Raw genomic sequence first — 19830 nt, forward strand, 5'->3', positions numbered from 1 at the left:
CCCTAGGGATCTCCGATTGTGTTCTGCGCTGACTAGTTGACCGCTTCTAGAGCGCTTTGTTATCAAAGCAGACGGATGTCTATCCGACGTAATAACAAGAATTGATATGGATTTTGCTATCTGAGTCAGGATCTGAGACAGGGTTGCACAGTTACGACAGTACAACTACGCGTTTTCATAGACATTGGACACTGCGCCACCACCACTCTGGGAGGCCTTACCGAATTATTGTCAATATATCCCGGCTTTCATAACTCTTTTGGTGTAATATATAAAACATTTACTGACTATTATAAAATGTCGATAATTGTATAGTGCTTGCCAATTGCTAAACCTTCCTTGCCTGCACTCTGGTATGTTGAGTCACAGGGAGTCATTGATACTAATTGAAGATAGATTCAATTCTTTCACCCGTTGAAGAAGATGAAAGATGAATCATTCAAGTTTACCGCTATATCCGCTTATGGGATTTGTGTAAAGTCTCACCAATAATACATTCGTTGGTAATTTGTCCCAGAATACTAACTGACCGCAAATGCTCAATCTCATTAGAAGGTGGAGTTGCATGGATCAAAGTGTTTCAATTATCGGGGACTGTCATTCTTGGGCACAATTAATAAACAACAGACTCATGTTGTCGGTGAGATAACTACGTTAAGATGATGAATTTACCCTGGTGATACACCCCGGCGATAGCCCCTGGTTGTAGAAAGGTAGAATTAGTCCCAATGGCGGGGGTGGAGGCAACATTGCTTCAATATATATAGCTAATTAAATCCTTTTACATTTCTGTCAACTAACATAGACTCCAAACAACTGCAGGTTGACAATTATTCCACCTTATAGTACCAACTATTGTTTGACATCCATACTCATCTTTCAAAATGAAATTCTCTATCACCCTTATCACCCTCATCTCTACAGTTCTCGGCCACCTGGGCAATATTCCGTCTTGTGCAGTCAATTGCATCGAACAGTCAGTAGTCAAAGTTACTGGTTGTGGCTCGACAGACGTCGACTGTGCCTGCCCACACTTTGATGATATTGAAAATGATGCTATTCCTTGTGTCATCAGTTCCCAAGGCTGTGGCCCTGACGCAAACCATGGTAAGTATTGTCTCGTTTTATAAGATACAAGTACTGATATATATATAACAGACCAAATCGTTGCTGCTGCTCAGGCCCTTTGTGCGGGTCATGAATGAACAATGTTGAATTGTCGCTTAGGACAAGGAAATTAGCGACCTACCTTCAAATCTTCTAAGATGACCATGGCCGATGGAAGTGAACTTTGTGTACAAAAAGACTGTTCGAGAATATAAATACACAACATAATCGCAACATCTTGTCTCTCTATTTTATATACATCTATAAATAAATATTTCTCCTTTGTACCAGTCAGACAGGCCCAGCTTTGTTAATAATCCCAATTGCCAATTGATCACGATGTCAGCCAAATCCCCTGGTGCAACTGTCTTCTCAGTGGCTCTGAGCTTCCGGAAGATAAAGGTTTTCCACATCATCAGACACGGTGCCTCAGTGAGCATGATTCTGCCAATCAATAAATGCAAACCCAGTTTCACGAATATCCTCTTTTAAGACACGGGCCTATTGGCATGTAATAGCCATTTTCGGATTACTACTATAGATAGCGATGGGACTGAACGTAATCCCGAGATATTAGGGACCGGCACCTAATAACTACCTTGTAATAATCTTAAAAGATATATATAAGATTGAGTAGGCCATAGGCTAATGACTAGTACTAGATTGACCGCACCGCATTGTATCTATGCCTGCGCAAAATACCGTAGTAATCCTGCAATTATGGCAACGCCAAGACCCAGCAATGTAACTTTTTTAACAGAGTTTAACAGTACCATAATCTCACCCTGCCTTTGGCTCTCGCTGCGCGATTTGCTATCATTTAAGCGCGGGAACGGAATATCTGGGACGTCTTTGCCCAAGAACGCGCACAGAGGTTCCCATCCATCTCCCATGGTGTACTCCAATCGCTTCGCTTCTGGTATTATTGCCCTAATCTGTCTATAATATTCGTCATAGACTTCGCGGGCATGCTCTCGGATTTCAGATACACTTGTAGCCTTGAAAAATCCGTAATTCACCTTGAGCATGGCCTCGGCCGCTCGCGATCCAATCACACTCCTGATAAGGAAGACGAAAATTTGCTGCCCTGGGGAGAACAACTTGTCCAATACCCCTGCTTGGTAACTGTTCCACCAACTATCAAAATCTCGCTGAACAATGACAACTTTCGCGTCAGGGTAAGCCTGGATCAGCTGGTCGGCGAACGGGCAGGCTAAATCGGTAACTATGTCGTACTCGTTCCCCCAGAGATTATCCCAATCACTTCGCGTGAATCGTGGCCTAGGACGCGCATTAGGCACAGTTGGCCATGTCGCTTCTGCAGCCTGTTCGATTTCGTCCCACGGATTTCCTAAAATATCCTCTACCCCGTGGTGAGTCTTGTAGCCCAGGGTTCTATATGCTTCTGCGAGCGACCGGGTTGCCATGCGGAAGAGGGCGACATGAATGACGAGGAGTCCTTTTCCGGCATGATTATTGTTGAACTCTTCATTGTCACACATAATGAGATCAAAAAGCAGTTTTCCGTAATATTTGTGGTTGCAGAGAGCAGTGTGAGCGCAGTGTAAGGCGAGTTATGTTGCATGCACAGAGGAAGAAAACAGTAAATGCTTGCAATTGAGAATTCAGTGATGCAAAAGTGAAAGTAAATCTGACAATAACCCCAGCATCACAACCCAACGTTTTTAATTGCAACACGCGTTATGAATGGTGGATGGCCAATCAAATCATGGAAACCAAACTACAAAAGCTCTCTATGACATGGAATAAAGAAAATCGCGCACTGGCTGCTAATAATAACTAATAGAAGGCAGCACTGCTTTATAAGTTTCGCAACTAGACCTATACAAGCTTGGTCACTTTATCTTGGATAACATGAAAACAACTTTGTAGCAGTATTTCAATACTGCAGGTTAGGTCTAAGCAATAGTGCTCACTTGGAACGCCAAGGTGCGCATTGGTAATGCAACAGGACATGGGGGGTTCTGTCTGACCAGTAATACAATGTATCTTCAGTAGCAGCAGCGGGGTAGCAACTCCTCTTGCTCCTGTCCCTTGAATCAATTGGTTATTTTTGGAGAAACGTCTCAATTCACCTCCAGGGCTATCTATTGTATATGAAGTAATTCCACCATCAATGTTAGTTGGATTTTGCCCAATTATTTTAATAGACTACTTTCTTAATAACACGGTAGTTAAGTAGTTGCAGTGGAACTAGTCGCGGAGCAAGGAAAGCGGGTGCTGAGAAATCAGCCTCAAGGCGGAAGATGACTAATTGTATAATCCCTACGCGGAGTACGGAGTAACAACTTTATATTCTGAGAAAGACATCCGTCAATGGATTGACTTCTAGGCATCTCATTTACTACCTTTGCAGTCATGAGTAGTGAGCAATAGATCAAAAATCGTCCGCGAGGCCGACCACGAAAAGAAGTGGCCCATTCGGCACACGATGTAAGTGAACCAAGAGCAGCGAGTAGCCATTGGGATACTAATTCCATTCCTCTAGGCGCGAAGGGCTCGGGGACGGAGAGCCCAAAAGGCACTTCGGGAGCGGAGACAGCAGCATGTTAAAGCGCTCGAAGAAAGAGTCACTGGCCTTGCATGTATAATTGAAGAGATGAACGCTTCCTTCGTGGCATTTATTGATAATACCTTTTTCGGGTCAACGGATGTTAACCCTGCGCTGCTTAAACATACCATGGAGAGATTTTTAGGGCTGGCTCAAAGGGCGAACCGCCTCGTAGAGGATAAAGATCAAGTTCACATGGATCGTCAACAACAAGTCGATATTAGCTACAATACTCTTCAACTATCTCGCGTTGCGTCTAGTCCTTTGTCTTTCCTCCCAGAATCAGGTGGAACGATGGATACTTTAACCTCATTACAGCAGGTATCTAAGACAAGTACATCTATGATGTTACCGGATCTAGGACATCAGCTCTCTTTGGATTCCGCCACTTCGATCACTATCGAGTCTGAGCTACCCGATATACGTCACAACCACCTTTGGGGTATTCCCAAGGACATCTCAACAGACGTGACAAGCGCTATACCATACATCCTCGCCGGCCGCGATAGCTTTTCTTCGTTCCTCTACTTTGAGACTATCGCTATGGTGGGGAAGGCCCTTCGGGGAGAGATTCCCCAAGACATCTTGAACGGCGTTCTTCGGTACAAAAGACGCTATGCCACTTTCTCTCAGGTCTTGGATGTTGTCACCGAGGTCATGAACATGTTGCTTCACGGAACAAGCCGGAGTCCCAAGGTAAAGAGTAGAGTTCTGGAGGAGCCAGAGGCGAGTTTACCAGATCGGAGACACGTGAAAAGTGCGATAGCAAAGGAAATCGCATCGACGGGTACCCCAGATGTCGAATACCTGAGCACATGGGAGGTGGAGCGATATCTACAGGATGAATGGGGATTGCTAATCAATTCCCATTCTGTCCGAATATCGTCGCATTCATCGATCCGAACACGGCCACATACAGCCTTTGTTTATTTATTTGTTTATTTGTTTTATTATTAACGTCTACTAAGTAAATTAGTTACATAAGTCCTTATTTAGGCACTAGGACGGTAGAAGCCGCTGAGTTTAGATCGGGCGTTTGCTATATTTTAATGTAATAAAGGAAAAGGGGATATATTAATCTATTTTACGTATTTGTTTTTATAGGGGGGGGGCCGTATGGGCTTATGTCCTCTACTAGTTTTTAAAAGTCCTTATACCCTCCGTTACTAAGGAGGTATTAGATATAGGTAGTTCTAAAGTATACCTCCCTCTTTAGTATATTAGGGAGGAAAGGGGCTATTATATAATACTTTATAAAGTATTTTTATATTTTTAGTTTTTTATATTTATAAGTAGGCCTAGCGTTATATTTAAATCTTTTATAGTATTTTATAAAGTCCCTGTATTTAAACTTTTTAGCTAGCAGCCTATATAAGATTAGGCGTAGGAGATATAGTTTAGGGGGTATAAAAGGGGCTTTATAAAGGCCTTATCTACTAGCCTTATAGAACTCTAGGTAGTTACTTTCTTAGTTAGTATCTTATATTTCCTTACGTTTCTTTTTTACCTATCTTTTAATAAAAGTAATAGTAAAGTAGTTTCTTAAGAAGCAAGGGAGTTTTAAACCTTTTTTTACTAGTTAGTTAGCTTTTTTATTTCCTAGTATATCTTTATAGCCTAAGACCTAGGCCACCTTTGTAATTACCTATAAGAGTAGTTTCTAGGTAATTTAGCATAGCCCTATATAGGCTCCTTAGGATAAGGCAGAAGTTAGCCTTAATATTCTATCTACTACTACTAAGTTATTTAAAAAAAGCAGAATCTCTTAAATATTTAAGTTTATAAAGGTGTACGTCTTAGTTAACTTTATAACTTTAAAGGTACCTACTACCTTAGTATTATAAACCTCTGCGTTAATAAGGGGACTATATATTATAGTTCTTCTAAAGTTATAGTATATAACAGCTCCCTAGCTTATATTACCTTATTTATTTTATAAACTATCTAAGTAAGTAAAAAAAGTAAACTTAAAGAGGCTATTAAATAGTTCTAGGTATTTTTCCGCTACCTTTAACTTTAGTAAGCCTCTGAAGTCCAGGCCTACTTAGACTACTTTATTATTCTTAGTAAAAAGGGAGGGTTAAACTATTTTCCCTACTAGGGCTATAGTATATTATAGTTAGGTAAAGGGAACCTTAAGCAGGAGTTTCTTATTAATACATCTGCTAACCAGGTGGTTCTTATCTAGGCCTGTGAAGTAAGCTACTGTATAAAGTCTAATCTATGCTACCTATACTAACGCTAAGGGGACTCCTAATTCTCTATATATAACGGAGAGGTTAGTTATCTTCTACATAGGGACGACTACTCTAGCTGCTGCTTTAAATAAAGGTTCTAAGATTATAGTTAATCCTGCTAAGCCTGTTCCTACTTATTTATTTAGGTTTATTATACTTTATCTACTCTCGCTAGGCTAAAACGCCTCTATCCTATATAAGGCTATAGGGGTAATGCAGGCTTTAGCTACTATAACTACTATATTTAGCAAAGATCCTTTTTATATTTTATTTAAGGATTTTAGAAAGTTAGCTACTTTAAGGGATTTCCCTTTTATAATCCTAAGGTATTTTTTAAAGGAAAGTTATAAGTTTAGGTATATCCCTAGCTAACGGACTAAGTCCTAAGGGGCTATAGTCTTTCCTTTAAAGTCTACTCCCTTATTATATATTTAGGTTCTAGTCCTATAGAAGTATATAAGTTTAGCCTTATCTAGGTTAAAGGAGACTATATTCCTATTACCCTAGTTTAAGGTATTTTTTAATTCCTACTAAAGCTTCTAAGTAGTTTCTTTAGTATTAGCCTCTACTACTATAATACTAATATTATTTATATACCTAAAGCAGGTATTAGGGTTATTAAGCTTTAGGCTAAGGGAGAAATAAAGTATAAAAACAATAGGGAAAATAGGGAACCCCTGTAGGGCTTTATATTCCAGCTCTATCTTTAAGAAAGTAGTCCTATAGCTATTTTAGATAAAAACCTTACAGTTACTTATAAAAAAGTTAACCTATTTTATAAAAAAGGGGGGCTACCTTTATTCCCTAAGTTTATAAACTAAGTAATTATATATAATAATATTAAATATGCTAAAAATATTAAATATAAAGAAGGAGATAATAAGACCTTAGGCTAGGGTAACTTTAGCATTATATAATAGGTAGGTAACTAAGTCTATTGCAGACCTTTTTAAAAAAGCCCTAAAATATTATTCTAATAGTATTTTATATTCTATTACTAAGAGGGAAACTCTTTTAGCTAAGAGTTTTTTAAGGCCTTTACCTATGTAAAAAAACAGGGAGATAGGTCTATAGCCTTTATATATAGTATATACCTTCTCCAGCTTCCTAGGTTTAGGAATAATAGTAATTTCTGTACTTTAGAAAGGGAGTAGGTAATATTTTATTATTAAATATCTGTAGAAAAGGTTAATTACGTACTTGCTAATAGTAGGCTAAGTAAATTATAAAAGGGTGACTAATATACTATTTGCACTAGGTGTAGTATTTCCTAACCTTATTATAGCTTTTTTAACCTCTGACTTTAATATTATTTAGTCTTAGTAAATATTATTATTAATAGGAAAGTCCTCTTCCTATAAGTTTAAAATATCCTTCTTTATTATCTTATACTTAAAAAGCTTATTTTTAAGGAAAGTTACTTTTTCCGTAAGGTTTAAAATACTTTTATCCCCGTCTATTAAGGGGGGTAGTTAAAAGCAGTCTATTACCTTACGCTACTTAACTACTAACTAAATATTCCTAGTAGCACTAGCTTCTACTATAATTTTATCTTAGTAGGCTTACTTACTATAGTATATAAAGTCTTTAAGGGTCTTACGGGCTCCCTCTTAGGCAGGGGAGCTGTCTACTGCTTCTTTATAAGCTTTATAAACTACTTTACACTTTTCTAACCACTATAGTATATTATAGCTATTCTAGTATTTAGTCTTACCAGCCCCCTCTATAGCTTATTTAAAAAAGTCCTATAAAGCTTTAGTATATTTATTAAGGTTAGTTTTTAATAGTATAGTTAAGTTAACCATAGGGAGGGTTTAAGCAAAAGAGTATATAAGTTAACCAAAGTCTTCCTAGTATTCTAATAAAATATATTTTTTCCCTGCCCCTAGGGTTATCCTAAGGGGCTTAAGCAGGTTTATAATTACTATATAGTAGTCTAACCCTATATTAAAGGAGTATTTAACCTTAGTTAACGTAAGGTAGTTTATAAAAACTAAGTTAATGTATTTTCCTAAGTGTTAGGTAAGCGTATTTATTAAAGCTAGGAGGAGATTATGCTTCTCCGCCTATTCTATAATTTTATTGCCTACTAGGTCTACACCCCTGCCTAGTTCTTAAAGTTAGTATAAAACGTTAAAGTTACCTATAATAATTAAGCGGAGGGGAGGCGGGCCCTATTTAATAAAGGTCTTTATAGCTAAGTCTACTAAAGCCCTTTAGTAGACGTTAATAATAATATAACTATATACCTTTATTTAATATATATATTTATCCTTTAGGCCTAGGGGAAAGAATTATTTACTAAGGAGGTTTAAAGAGATTCTAATAAATATAAAAACTAAAAGTTTAGTACCCCTTTAACTATTTAAGGGGTTATATACTTAATATTTAAGGTAATTTTTAATTTACCTTTTATTTAATACCCTATCCTATTAGGCATAGGGTTCCTAGATTAATATAATATTATAGCTACCTTCCTATACTAGTAATAGGGTAATATCCTAGTATAAACTGCTCCTCCTAATATTAGCTTAGAAGATTTTAAAGCTAGTATTTCTTTAGCAGCTGTAACGGGGCCTATTATTTATAAGCTTATGTTAAAAGGTTTATTAGTTCTAGGGGGGGCGTTAAATATATTTTTATTACCTTCGGCTTCTTCTTTTTTATTATTTAGGCTAGCTACATAAACTACCGACCTAGCAGAGGAGGTTCCCTTATAAAGGTCTTCTTTATCTAAGTTAACTTTAATAATAACCTTTTTAACTAAAGCCTAAGGGGGGAAGGGTAAAGCTAAGCTAAAGATTAGCAGCCTTATACAGGGGCCTGTTTAAGTTTCTAAGTTAAATATTTTCTTAGTATTAAGGGCTAAGGTAGGGGCAGGTTTAGGTTTAGGTAGGTTAGCTTTATTATATTCCTACTAGCCTAATTCCTAGATAACTTAAAATTAGGCTTTAGTTATCTATACTTTTTCCCTATTTTTAATAATTAATCTAATAGAATACTTTAAGGAGTCCGCTGTATAAGGGCTATTATAGTTAATATACTAAAGTAAGGATAAATAGTTAACTATAGTATTTTTATATTTAAAAAATAGTTTACTATATTTATAATACCTTTTAGTCCTAGTGTAATTCTATAGGTTATAAAATTTAAAATACCGCAGGTACTAAGTAACCTAAGGGGGCTGGACCTAGATTTCTACTAGGAGGGAGCTGCTAAAAAGTTTAAAGCTAGGTTTAACGTCTTTATTAAAAGAGATAAAGTAGCTATATATATTAAGGGATTCTCCGAAGTTAGCTTTACAGCAGGAGATAGGTAGGCTTTTAGCCCCTGCCCTAGTGTATACCTCCTCTGGGATTAGTATATCTATAGGGTAGGTCCTGCTTATATTAGTATATATCTTTAATACGCTGCGTATAAGAAAAACCTTTTATAAATATACCTTTTTAATTTTTAGACTGTTATTCTCTACTACTAGCTAAAGTATAATAATTTTATTTTTAATATTTTAATTCTTACCTCTAAGGGTAAAGCTTAATTAAACCTTTTAGAAGTAAGTAATATCCTTATTTATAAGCTTTAAGATCTTAATTAGTTCTTATTTAGCCTTAATAGCTAATAGCTTTCTTTATATATAGTCTAGGGGGACTTAAATAAAAATATAGTTATTAAGGCTTTCCTTAGGTTTATTAGTTTTATTTATATTCTTTTTATTAATAGTAGGGGCCAGCCCTCTACTGCCTATAGAGGAATACTTTAGGTTATTAATTCCCTTTTAAAGGTTTTTATTATAAGTATTTTCTTATAACGTAATTTATACCTATATAACCCCAGGGTCCTTTTAGTTTACTTTTCCAGTAGACGTAGGAGCTTCTGCTATAGTAAGGGTCCTAATAGTATTTAATTTATCTTTCTTATTATAGGATATATTAACTAATATTATCTTAGTTAATTAAGCAGCTTTTCTTTTACTACTTAATTTCTTAGGGTCTTTAGGCCTCCCCTTAAGGTTAATATAAAAGGTAATAAAGTTTTTAAAAGTAGTATTTAAGTATAAGCAGACTTATTCTACTATTATTAAAAAAAGCTAGGAGGTATATTACGCTAGGCAGGAGTTAATAACTATAGTTATATTTAATACTATATTTTATTTAGCCTATTATTATACGTTAATTTTATTAATTTAGTTTATAATTTTATTTTTAGTAAGGGATTTCCCCTTTTTATTTAGGTTAGTGGCTTCTTTTACACTATTAAAGATAAAGGTAATAAGGCCTCTTAAGGCTGTCTATACTACAGTTGCTATCGCCGCTGCGCTTAGTCTTACTCTATTAAAACTAGGTAAAGGTATTTTATCTACGCTAAGGGCTTCTCTAAAGCGTCTTTTTTTCTTAGGGGTAAAGGGGAGGACTATAACCTCTTCCGTTTTTAAGCCTAAGGGGGTTACCTCCTTCGGTAGTTAGAAGGCTATTGCTAGTCTAGGGGCGACGGGTTTCGTTTTATTTTAGTTATCTAAAGGGTTTACAGATATTTCTATCTCTCCAGGGTCCCTAGATAGGACCGTAAATAAAAAAATCGTAGTTATTTTATCTAATAGCTAGTTAAACGGGTGGGAGTTTTTTAGTGGTTAGGTACCTAAAAGGTGGGGTACCTGTAGATGTAGGAGGGAAGCTTGCATATACAGCCTTGCTTTCTATATACCAGAATCATTTGCATCAGTTCGCGCCACACATTGTCCCTGGCTTTGCAAATGAGTATGAAAAGATATTAGAGGCGAGAATTTTGATTGAGAAATTGAAAATAGGTGCCATTTCTCTTGGCGAAGGACCAAGATGGCATCATTCCTTCATCGATCATGCCGTAAGATCATTCCTAATGGAGATGAGCATAAGTATGTAGACTTCTATAATTAATTAAGAACGAATAAGATCTCTCATTGAGGATTTTGTGTAAATAGATATGTGAGAGTAAAAGATTTGGGAACAAATGATAACTTGTTGTAACATCAACATCCTTGTGTTGAGCCGTAACCTTCCACACCGCTCGTTCACCAAGTGGTCTGAGTACAAGGCATACTAATATACCAGTGAGGCTTTTTTATATTCAGTTAATCAAGAGATGCATTGCTGTTCTAGCCTTAATAACTTTTAACATTATCGCTTACAATAGCATCGTGTGTGCAGCCGGAAAAGCGACAGAGGAAATTACTAGTGACAGAGCGGAATAACACCACGAACCGCATTATTAACTATTGCAATAATCACCACGATAGTTGAGCCAACTTAATTATGACACGAAAAACGCTCCATTTATTCAATTAATCGGTCGTACATTAATCGGCGGAGGAAAGGCTCCGAAATGGATGCTGCAAGAAATATGTGAATAACCATCTCTATGAGATCGGGTCGTGTTAATAACCAAATATCCTAGCGTGAGCTCTCTTTCCAAAATCGGATTTACGGAGTCTGTTCAACTTGTCTCTTGGCAATCAACATGTGGGGGTTATTTCTCGAACAGCCCATCTCGGTGCACTGTGGCAGTTGTCGCTATGAATACTAAAGTTATGACGGGTACCTAATGGGTTTATAGGTTATTATCACGTTTATAAATAAGAAATGTTAGTGGAGAATTTTGCTTGGAAATAAAAGAGTGTAAAGTAAAGTCGACGAAACAAAGTGAGTTGCTGAATGACCCATTGAGCAATCGAGGAATAAATGCTTCATGAGGACCTTTAAGCCCTTTGCGCCGATTGCATACCTGAATTGTTCCAATCTGATGCATTGTATCCGATTAACATTAACATGGCTGGAGATCTTGTCCTCATGACTGGAGCCACGGGCTTCTTGGGCTACCTTACCATCATCGATTTGCTCAAGCACGGATATCGCATTCGTGCTGCGGTCCGTTCTATGACTAAAGCGGAAGGACTTCTCTCTGCACCAACCCTAGAGTCCCTCTCTCCAACTTCAGAACAGCTGTCATTTGTATCCGTGCCAGACATGAGTGCTCCTGGCGCTTTTGACGACGCTATTCAGGGGGTCAAATACGTCATTCACCTCGCTGCGCCGATTCCCAGCTGGGGAGAAGGTGAACAAAACTCCTCTGTACTGGAAAAGCAATTCATTTCAGCATGCGAAAGAGGTGCCATTGAGATCCTCGAGGCGGCGGCAACAAAATCTCATGGAACTGTGAAGCGAGTCGTAATGACTAGCACCACTGGCGCCATCTTACCGATTCCAGTTGTCTCAGGCCTGGAACGCGACTTAGAACGAGTTTGGACTCCCAACGACCGAAACGCACCTCCGCCACCACCCTATAGCTCAGAGGTTGAGGCTTATCTTGCTGCGAAGAAGACCGCACTCCTTGCTTCAGAAGCTTTTGTCCGAGATCAGAAACCGCTTTTTGACCTTATTACTGTCGTCCCACCATGGATATGGGCTCGTGACGAGCTGTCAAAGGACAAGGAAGCCATTCTCCGCACTGGAAGTAATGGGGTTCTTCTGAGCCTAGTGACAGGGAAACGATTCGAATTCGAGATGGTTGGAAATGCTGCGTATGGAGAAGACGTTGCCCGTGCCCACGTCGTCGCATTGGACCCTCATGTCCCTGGTAACCGGACGTAAGTAATTAATCGCGAAATAGTTTGGAACGATGCGATTACCATCGCAAAGAAGCTTTATCCAGAGGCCTTCGAAGATGGAAGACTAAAAGCGGGAAATTGTCCAAGTGTTGTTATCAAATGGGATATAAGCGAAGTAAGTTCAAGTCTAAGCTTGCCATTTAAATATATATTAACTCACTTGCCTGCCTATAGACAGAAAATGAGCTTAGGATTAATCCCCAGCCGCTTGAAACGATGATACAGAGTGTTGTTGGCCAGTACCTAGAGCTACTGGAGAAAGAGGCGGCCTGAGAGCAGTGGTGATGTGCCATTATAATACGTGTCCCTGACTTCATTTATAAATTTCATCTAATTCGTCCCCTACACTATAAATAGTTGAAGTATGATAAACCATGAGAATCCTATGAAAACTGTGTTCATATATCGATGGAAAGGACTCGCTGATTCTTCACTCGATACACAGCGTGTTCGAGCCTCCCAAACTGGTATATACCATTACGCAGCAACTTTTTGCCGGCCAAAAGGATCAAAGCACGCTGAATTATCCTTCGTACTATTCACTAAAATTGCGACCGAGCAGAGTAGCAGAAGTATAAAAAATCCCACAAGCATCACAAGATTCCCTAGCTAATAGATGGCTTGATCCTCTGAGGTACTTTCTTCTCAAAAAGCCTCCAACGCCTGTGTGGCAGAAGAAACCAGATATCTCCTAATGACACCAGCTGTTCAAACCACCTACAAGCCTTCACGTCAAAATTTGTATCTTTAATTTTACAATTTGATCGCAGGTTATTAAACTTTTGAGGACAAAGTCTTCTGGCTACATAGATGACTTTCGTTTAGATATATATCATGTTGTAATACTCCAACCAAGTCCAGATTCAGCATCTATACTGTAGATGCAAAGGTTTAACCTAAATTGAGTAGGTAGCTTTAAATCAAAGCCCATAGTTTTTATACGAATGTGTTCTTCAAATGACTATCAGCATGTAGGTATCATCCGCTCTTATGGTCCAAGTTAAAGACACACTTATGTATTTGGAAGGACCATTACCCGAAGCAGGAGCATAATTCGGGGTGTCTCTAGCCTTAGCTTAGCTTGTCGCTAAAATTACGTCGGGATTGGATTAGTTAGTTTTAAAGTTATTTTTGCACGCCTAAATCACTCTTTGATAGCGACTTTATGTTAAGTTTTATCATGCGGTTGTCGTCATAGTTGTCGAAACCTGACATCAGGAACACACCACAGACCAGTAGTGCTTCGAAATGGCATATTAAAGCCCTTTTATCTTTTCACTTTGGTTGTTTCTCTTTTCCCATTTTATATTTTCCCATTGATCTTTTTCTTGACACAAGTTGAAGTCAAGACGAAATGGAACCGCTTATTTTTGTTGTTCGCCACGCTGAAGCGGAACATAATGTAATCATGGATTTCTCGCAACGAGACCCACCATTGACCTTGAAGGGCTTTGACCAGGCATCACACTTGGCGAAGACATTTCCGGAACCTCGCTCAATCTCCGTCGTCCTGACTTCGCCCCTCAAACGGGCTCTACAAACTACCCTTAAGGGATTCTCACAGGTTCTCGCCTTAGATAGCGTTGGTGAAGATGGCCAAAACGGAACCGCTAGATTACTAGTAGATCGAGACTTGCAGGAAACAAGCGATCTACCATGCGACACGGGCTCTGATCGCGATACTTTGGAGAAGCTATTCCCAAACGTTGATCTTACCACGTTGGATAAGGATTGGTTTGTCAAAACCGGCATGTATGCGGCGGATGAGAAGGCTGTCATTCTTCGGGCCAAGACCTTTCGTAAGAAGTTATGGAATATTGCCAAGTCTGTACAGTCGGATCAATCTAGTTCGTCGAGTCAAAGGGCTATTGTGATAGTTACGCATAGCGCGTTCATGCAATATCTATCGCAGGATATGAATCTCAATCTTCCGCAGGCGGGGTGGAATTCATTTCGCATTCAGGAAAAGCCTGATGGCGAGATTGTTTTATTATCTACCTAAGAATGCATAGTATAGTCTGTCCTGTCATATGGTATTTGTGTTTTTGAACGCTCGGATGGACATGAACAACAAATCAATAATATGTCAAATACACTGATTGTATGTTTTCATGTAATATAACAAACTTTGATGTCATTTACAGGTGTAGTTGTATGACGTTACTACTAGTTGGAATATACTCACTACTATGCTCATCAAAGGAAATGGGCTGTGAATTTAGGCCATTGTATATTATTTCTAATATCAGAATGTATTATGATACATATCGTAAATAGCCTAATCGTAGACTGCTTAGTTCGCTGTAGAATACCCACACTCATTACATTCTCAAGACTTTGCGACTTCACTATCTTGTCAACACTTTATTCCGTGAGGTCTCTGTCCAAACGGTTCTCAAGTTGAGTGCCCCACACGCTATTGAGAACAGCTGTTGTTTTAGTCAGGCATAAGTTTGGGTCGGCAGCCTCTGCCTCGTGTTGCAAAATATCTCCTCTGGAATAGACGAGTCTGCGTCGAATCTTGTCTATTAGTGAACAAAACCTGTACCGTGGCCAGGTGGACCTGTGTAAGTAGCCCGGCATCCCCGCTATCGTGCCTTGATAGCATAAGGAATTGCTTGTCTCACGAAATAGCTTATGGACTGGTCATTATGCACGAAACACCCGCAATGTTTAATAATTAACATTGCTTGCAACTGTATTTTGATTGCGCAATACAATGTCCCGCACTAGATGTCCTTTGACGTGGTTCGTGGGGGATGCGGCTGGCGGTGACCGACCGGGAGCACTAAAGAGTCTTCCGCCGCCCCTGCATCTGAATACGAGTATGCTATTCATCTGCAGTGGGTGTGAGCGAACTAGTGTAATTTCTTGATAGGACCGCTCCCCATCTAAAGACTACGTGCCATTACGTGTCTCTTGTCCGAGCCCTGCTGTTGGCTGCAATCTCCTTGATGTGAAATCTTTGCTGTTGGCTCTAGTCATGTTAATGCAAAAGTTCTGCTGTTGGCACAGTGTGCCATATTAGGACCATTACGCACTCTGCAGTGATGTCTCTAATTCCGCTTATCAAACTACAACTGGTCGCTCACTCGAATACCCATACAAACTCTCAAAGACAAAGATGGCACAGCGGGCTGATGTTATGCATGGCAAGGGTCATCTTACACTTTGCTCCTTCAGCTTCCTTATGCGACCTGTCCCCTTATCAGTCCATACGGTTCTGTGACTTATTTTCCATGATTTCACATATCGGACAGGATGCCTAAACATAATCACAAACCGTATCGCAAACTGTAGAGAGTGAACACGGTACTCCTGCCTGCTTAAGAAAGCGATTTTAGCTCCGCTAAAGTTTGAGACCATGATGTTAAATTTAGAAATAATTAAGTCATATGCACTTTATCGTGCTATTGAATGCTAGACCTAATGTTTAAATGTTGCCAGATTCATGTCAATCGCACAACCCCTAAGTAAAGGATGAGAGGATTACAACTCACCCAACAGACGGTTTGCACACAAAGGTTCCCCAGGATCTTTGTGTATGCATCCAACTGTACGTCTAAACACGACCAGCTACTTCTTTCACGATCAGCCGGCCACGTATAGCACAACGTGTTACGCATTGTGCCATGCGGTTTCTAAGTAAGGTATATGCATGCTACACTCACACTCAGGTAAGATTGTTGATTGTATGGTGCATATCACCTCGCAGATGACGGTCCACCAACCACAACGCTACGATCACGACCAGTGCCTTTGTATATGATATTCTGCCGAAATGTAATCTTTACCTAACCATATCAGGTTGTATTAGGGTTCTCACAGTGTGTTTTCCGACGCTGTTGCCGAGAATGCCGAACGTCTGGGCGGTGGTGACATTGAAGCAGTTAGAAACATGGATGTCTGGCTTGCAAAATTTGACGTAATAAGTAACGCCGTTTGATGGAGGGTGATTGCCGTCGATGGACTGCAAAGTAATGTATATACAATGCCACCCTACTTAACCCCACAACAGGATGGAAAAAGGAATTGGTCGTCAAAGGGTCAGCTTTTTAGTTTGCAATGTTTAATGCATGTTAAATAGGAGCCAACTATCTAACGCCACATGAATGGATGGAATGGATGATGGGTGAAAGGCAATCAATGTCCGCCATGTCCTCCGACTGGTCAAGTCTGGTCTGGTTATACTGCAGCCAACCAACCGCTGGAATCCCCAACAGCGACCCGCCGTCAGCACCTGTGAACCTGCTGCTCTCATCCCGTAGTGTCATGTCAGTGCATTTCTGCTCCGTAAATTCTTCATCCACCCTGTTTTCTGCGGGACATTAGAGTGCGGCTAGCAGGTCAGCAGCCAGATGCCCTCAGTCACCTCAACAATGGAAGAAAGAGAGGCAAGCGAGTCTACACGCTTGCTGCCTTCCCAAGATGGCCATGATTCAGCGCTGCAAACCTCGCTCTCGATCATCCCAAATTCACGCCGCACAATCCTCGTTGTGGCTGCAATACAAATTGTTCTGAATATTGGAAGCTATGTTAGTTTTGCAGCCCAACTGGCCATATTGCAGGATATTGTCTGTAAAAGTCACTACCAAGAAGGAGAATCTCTATACATGGACAACGATCGATGCAATGTGGATGCTGTGCAGAGCGAAGTCGCTTTCATTAACGGTTGGAAAGATGTGTTTGAGATGCTGCCAGGTACGTTTGGTGGTCCAAAAAGATTGATTAAATGAGAGGAAGAGTCCAAAGGCTAGCGAGCGATACGCTGACCGAGCTGCCAGCCATTATTCTTGCAGTTCCATATGGAGCTTTGGCAGATCGCATCGGGCGCAAAAGGGTCTTTCTTCTCACCATTGTAGGCATAGGTATGAATGACCTGTGGATGCGAATGGTCTGTAAGTAATTGTCTACCTCTCACACGCACAGCATATTGTTTCATTGTACTGAGGTTTATTAGTGTGGTTTTCCAACGTTTTCCCCATTCGAGCGGTTTGGTTCGGCGGCTTGTGGCAAATCATAGGAGCTGGCGCTGCATCTCTGTCATCTATCTCGCATGTCATGGTTGCCGATGTTTGCCCAAGCGATCAAAGGTAATGGTAGAATTCAATTCTAGCTCTCCAGGTTCACGGCAAAACTGACCATTCCTTCTTCCGACGAACAGAACGACAGCCTTCTCGCAGCTTCAATCGGCCATTATGATTGCTCAATTTATCTTTGTCCCCGTGGGAGGCACATTGGTATCCATCGACCCTTGGATTCCTATGATGATCTCCTCCGTGGCGACTGCTCTGGCTTTCCTTGGAGCGCTGATCTTTCTCCCAGAGACACTGCCGTTGGCAGAACGAGACTCTAGCAGTACTAATGTTATTGACAACCACCATGGCGATCAAATATCACCCACAGGCACCAAACATGGCTTTCAAATTCGGCGGACGAATTTGGTAGCAGGCTCCGCCGCGATGATGAAATGGGTCAAGCAAAACTCGCGACTTGTTGTCGTGATTGTATGCTTCTTCCCATGGAGCATCGGGCAGCAGGCAAGCGGGACTCTTCTTTTGCAATACGCATCAAAGCGCTTAAATTGGTCTTTGGGCAAGGTACGTATATCATCAGCAGTGTCTGTGGATGGCACACATTAACCTAACCACGGAGATATTAGGCTTCGTATCTCGTGTCCCTTGGGGCGGGGATTAACTTAGTTGTGCATGCGGTCGGCATTCCTGCTCTATCTACTGTCTTGTTATGGCGTCTCAAGCTGCACGAAATCGCCAAAGACAAGCGCATTGCCCAGATCAGCGGGTTTTTCCTAGTTCTTGGGACAAGTATCATCTTCACTGCGGGATCTTGGACTATTCTTGTCCTTGGCCAAGTAGTGTATAGTATGGGACTGGCATTCAGCGTCCCTGCGCGAAGCATAGTAACAAGCATGGTCGAAAAAAGGCATCTCGCAGCACTTTATACGACAATCTCGGTGCTGCTATATGGTGGTATGCTCACTGGTGGGCCATTGTTTGCGGGGGCGTTTGGCTGGGGGCTCCGTCTAGGTGGGCTGTGGGTTGGGATGCCATATTTGATATCCTGTGGCTGCTTTGCTTTAGCATTACTGGCAGTTTCAACAGCGCCGGCGGTGGGTAAAATGCCACGTGCGGTGGATAACGAAGATGGAGACGGCGTGGATTCAAGCGGCCCGTAGTCATGACAAGCGCAGATCTTGACGGCTTTATGATATATATAGGAAATCTTGCTTATAGAATACCAGCTGTGCTAAGATCACATCCGTCGCGTTTGCTACTGAGAGAGCAACACTAGCTATGATCATGATGACTGAATGCTCTTTGATGTTGAATGGCCTAGGATTAAGATCCAATTTAGGACCTGAAGGCCAGAGCTGTATGCGTTTATCAGGCATACACGTCTCCCAAGTCCGACCCAAAAACCAACCGAGGAACAGCATTATGAGTGATCCAAGGTCAATTCTAGGGGACCGCAAAGAGAAGAGAGTATTTTAAGCAGCTCCAATAATACAAAGGCTCAAGCCTATTGTCCAAGCCCTTAAAGTGTTGTATAGCAACTGCTCCTCATCGAAATTTCGTGCAACGGCTCGTACTTCAGGATACGGCGAATCCTCGACCTCGCATTCATCTTCCTTGACCAGAAGCTGACATATCATCGGCTAGAAGATGATGGTCTGGCTGATCTGAGTTATCTAGATTGTCTTGGATGTCATTGTCCTAAGAAGGCTATTTCGTTGAAAGCGGCAAATACTCCTCGTCTTTGGTTCCAGTTTCAGACCGCATAGCGGACAAAACAGAGCATATGCTGAGATACTAAGCTCTTAATAGATACGATAAATGGAAGGGGAAAGATGAAGAGAAATTATCAAGGACTTCATATAATGCAGTTGCGCCAGCACTTGGGCCTGCAGATGGCTCCAAGTCACCCACCGCCGCGATGCTTCATAGTCCTCGTGTGGCTTATCAGAGCCTCTTTGAGAAAAGACCGTCTTTGTTATTAGTGTGTCCGGTGTCATTGATCCTTCTTGCTCTGGTGTTGGTGCGGCCCGCAACATCCAACGCCTCAGTGCCTGGTCCTGCGCGCTGTAGATTCACACCCCTCTCTCCACCCAAATCCCACCCCCACAGCCTTTGAGTGACCCCCCTGAATGTTATATCAAGCTGTTGGCTGATGACACCATTCGATTAGAAAGTGAGCAATGAATCCTTTTCAACCTACAATCTCATTCGTCGTCCAGCCTGGCACGGGCTCGGGCT

The 19830-nt window shown here is 40.6% G+C and overlaps 8 protein-coding genes across 8 annotated transcripts; 5 read left to right on the plus strand and 3 right to left on the minus strand.

Moving 5' to 3' along the window:
• Window positions 1-941: 941 nt before the first annotated feature.
• M431DRAFT_47152 (hypothetical protein) lies at window positions 942-1097 on the plus strand (the record flags this gene model as incomplete). Its single annotated transcript, XM_024915435.1, has 1 exon — window positions 942-1097. A coding segment is annotated over one exon (156 nt), but the record flags the coding sequence as incomplete, so codon positions are not given.
• A 608-nt stretch (window positions 1098-1705) lies between these two features.
• Window positions 1706-2736, minus strand: M431DRAFT_514235 (hypothetical protein). The gene has a single exon (XM_024920181.1). The coding sequence runs from the start codon at window positions 2607-2609 to the stop codon at window positions 1791-1793; it is 819 nt and encodes a 272-aa protein (XP_024767408.1). The 5' UTR covers window positions 2610-2736; the 3' UTR covers window positions 1706-1790.
• A 1072-nt stretch (window positions 2737-3808) lies between these two features.
• M431DRAFT_488345 (hypothetical protein) lies at window positions 3809-4490 on the plus strand (the record flags this gene model as incomplete). The annotated part of the gene is made up of 2 exons (XM_024916554.1): window positions 3809-4375; window positions 4476-4490. The coding sequence occupies 2 exons, from the start codon at window positions 3809-3811 to the stop codon at window positions 4488-4490; spliced, it is 582 nt and encodes a 193-aa protein (XP_024767409.1).
• Window positions 4491-6455: 1965 nt separating this feature from the next.
• M431DRAFT_101671 (hypothetical protein) lies at window positions 6456-6647 on the minus strand (the record flags this gene model as incomplete). Its single annotated transcript, XM_024911336.1, has 1 exon — window positions 6456-6647. A coding segment is annotated over one exon (192 nt), but the record flags the coding sequence as incomplete, so codon positions are not given.
• Window positions 6648-7766: 1119 nt separating this feature from the next.
• Window positions 7767-7934, minus strand: M431DRAFT_101683 (hypothetical protein; the record flags this gene model as incomplete). Its single annotated transcript, XM_024911338.1, has 1 exon — window positions 7767-7934. A coding segment is annotated over one exon (168 nt), but the record flags the coding sequence as incomplete, so codon positions are not given.
• A 3783-nt stretch (window positions 7935-11717) lies between these two features.
• Window positions 11718-12829, plus strand: M431DRAFT_11517 (hypothetical protein; the record flags this gene model as incomplete). The annotated part of the gene is made up of 3 exons (XM_024911924.1): window positions 11718-12525; window positions 12559-12671; window positions 12731-12829. The coding sequence occupies 3 exons, from the start codon at window positions 11718-11720 to the stop codon at window positions 12827-12829; spliced, it is 1020 nt and encodes a 339-aa protein (XP_024767412.1).
• Window positions 12830-13877: 1048 nt separating this feature from the next.
• On the plus strand, window positions 13878-14749 carry M431DRAFT_514236 (hypothetical protein). Its single transcript, XM_024920182.1, has one exon. The coding sequence runs from the start codon at window positions 13911-13913 to the stop codon at window positions 14556-14558; it is 648 nt and encodes a 215-aa protein (XP_024767413.1). The 5' UTR covers window positions 13878-13910; the 3' UTR covers window positions 14559-14749.
• Window positions 14750-16935: 2186 nt separating this feature from the next.
• On the plus strand, window positions 16936-18818 carry M431DRAFT_21838 (hypothetical protein; the record flags this gene model as incomplete). The annotated part of the gene is made up of 5 exons (XM_024913541.1): window positions 16936-17257; window positions 17341-17454; window positions 17517-17649; window positions 17721-18156; window positions 18219-18818. The coding sequence occupies 5 exons, from the start codon at window positions 16936-16938 to the stop codon at window positions 18750-18752; spliced, it is 1539 nt and encodes a 512-aa protein (XP_024767414.1). The 3' UTR covers window positions 18753-18818.
• Window positions 18819-19830: the final 1012 nt, after the last annotated feature.

The sequence above is a fragment of the Trichoderma harzianum genome, assembly GCF_003025095.1.
Source record: "Trichoderma harzianum CBS 226.95 unplaced genomic scaffold M431scaffold_35, whole genome shotgun sequence".
Classification (NCBI taxonomy): Eukaryota; Fungi; Ascomycota; class Sordariomycetes; order Hypocreales; family Hypocreaceae; genus Trichoderma; species Trichoderma harzianum.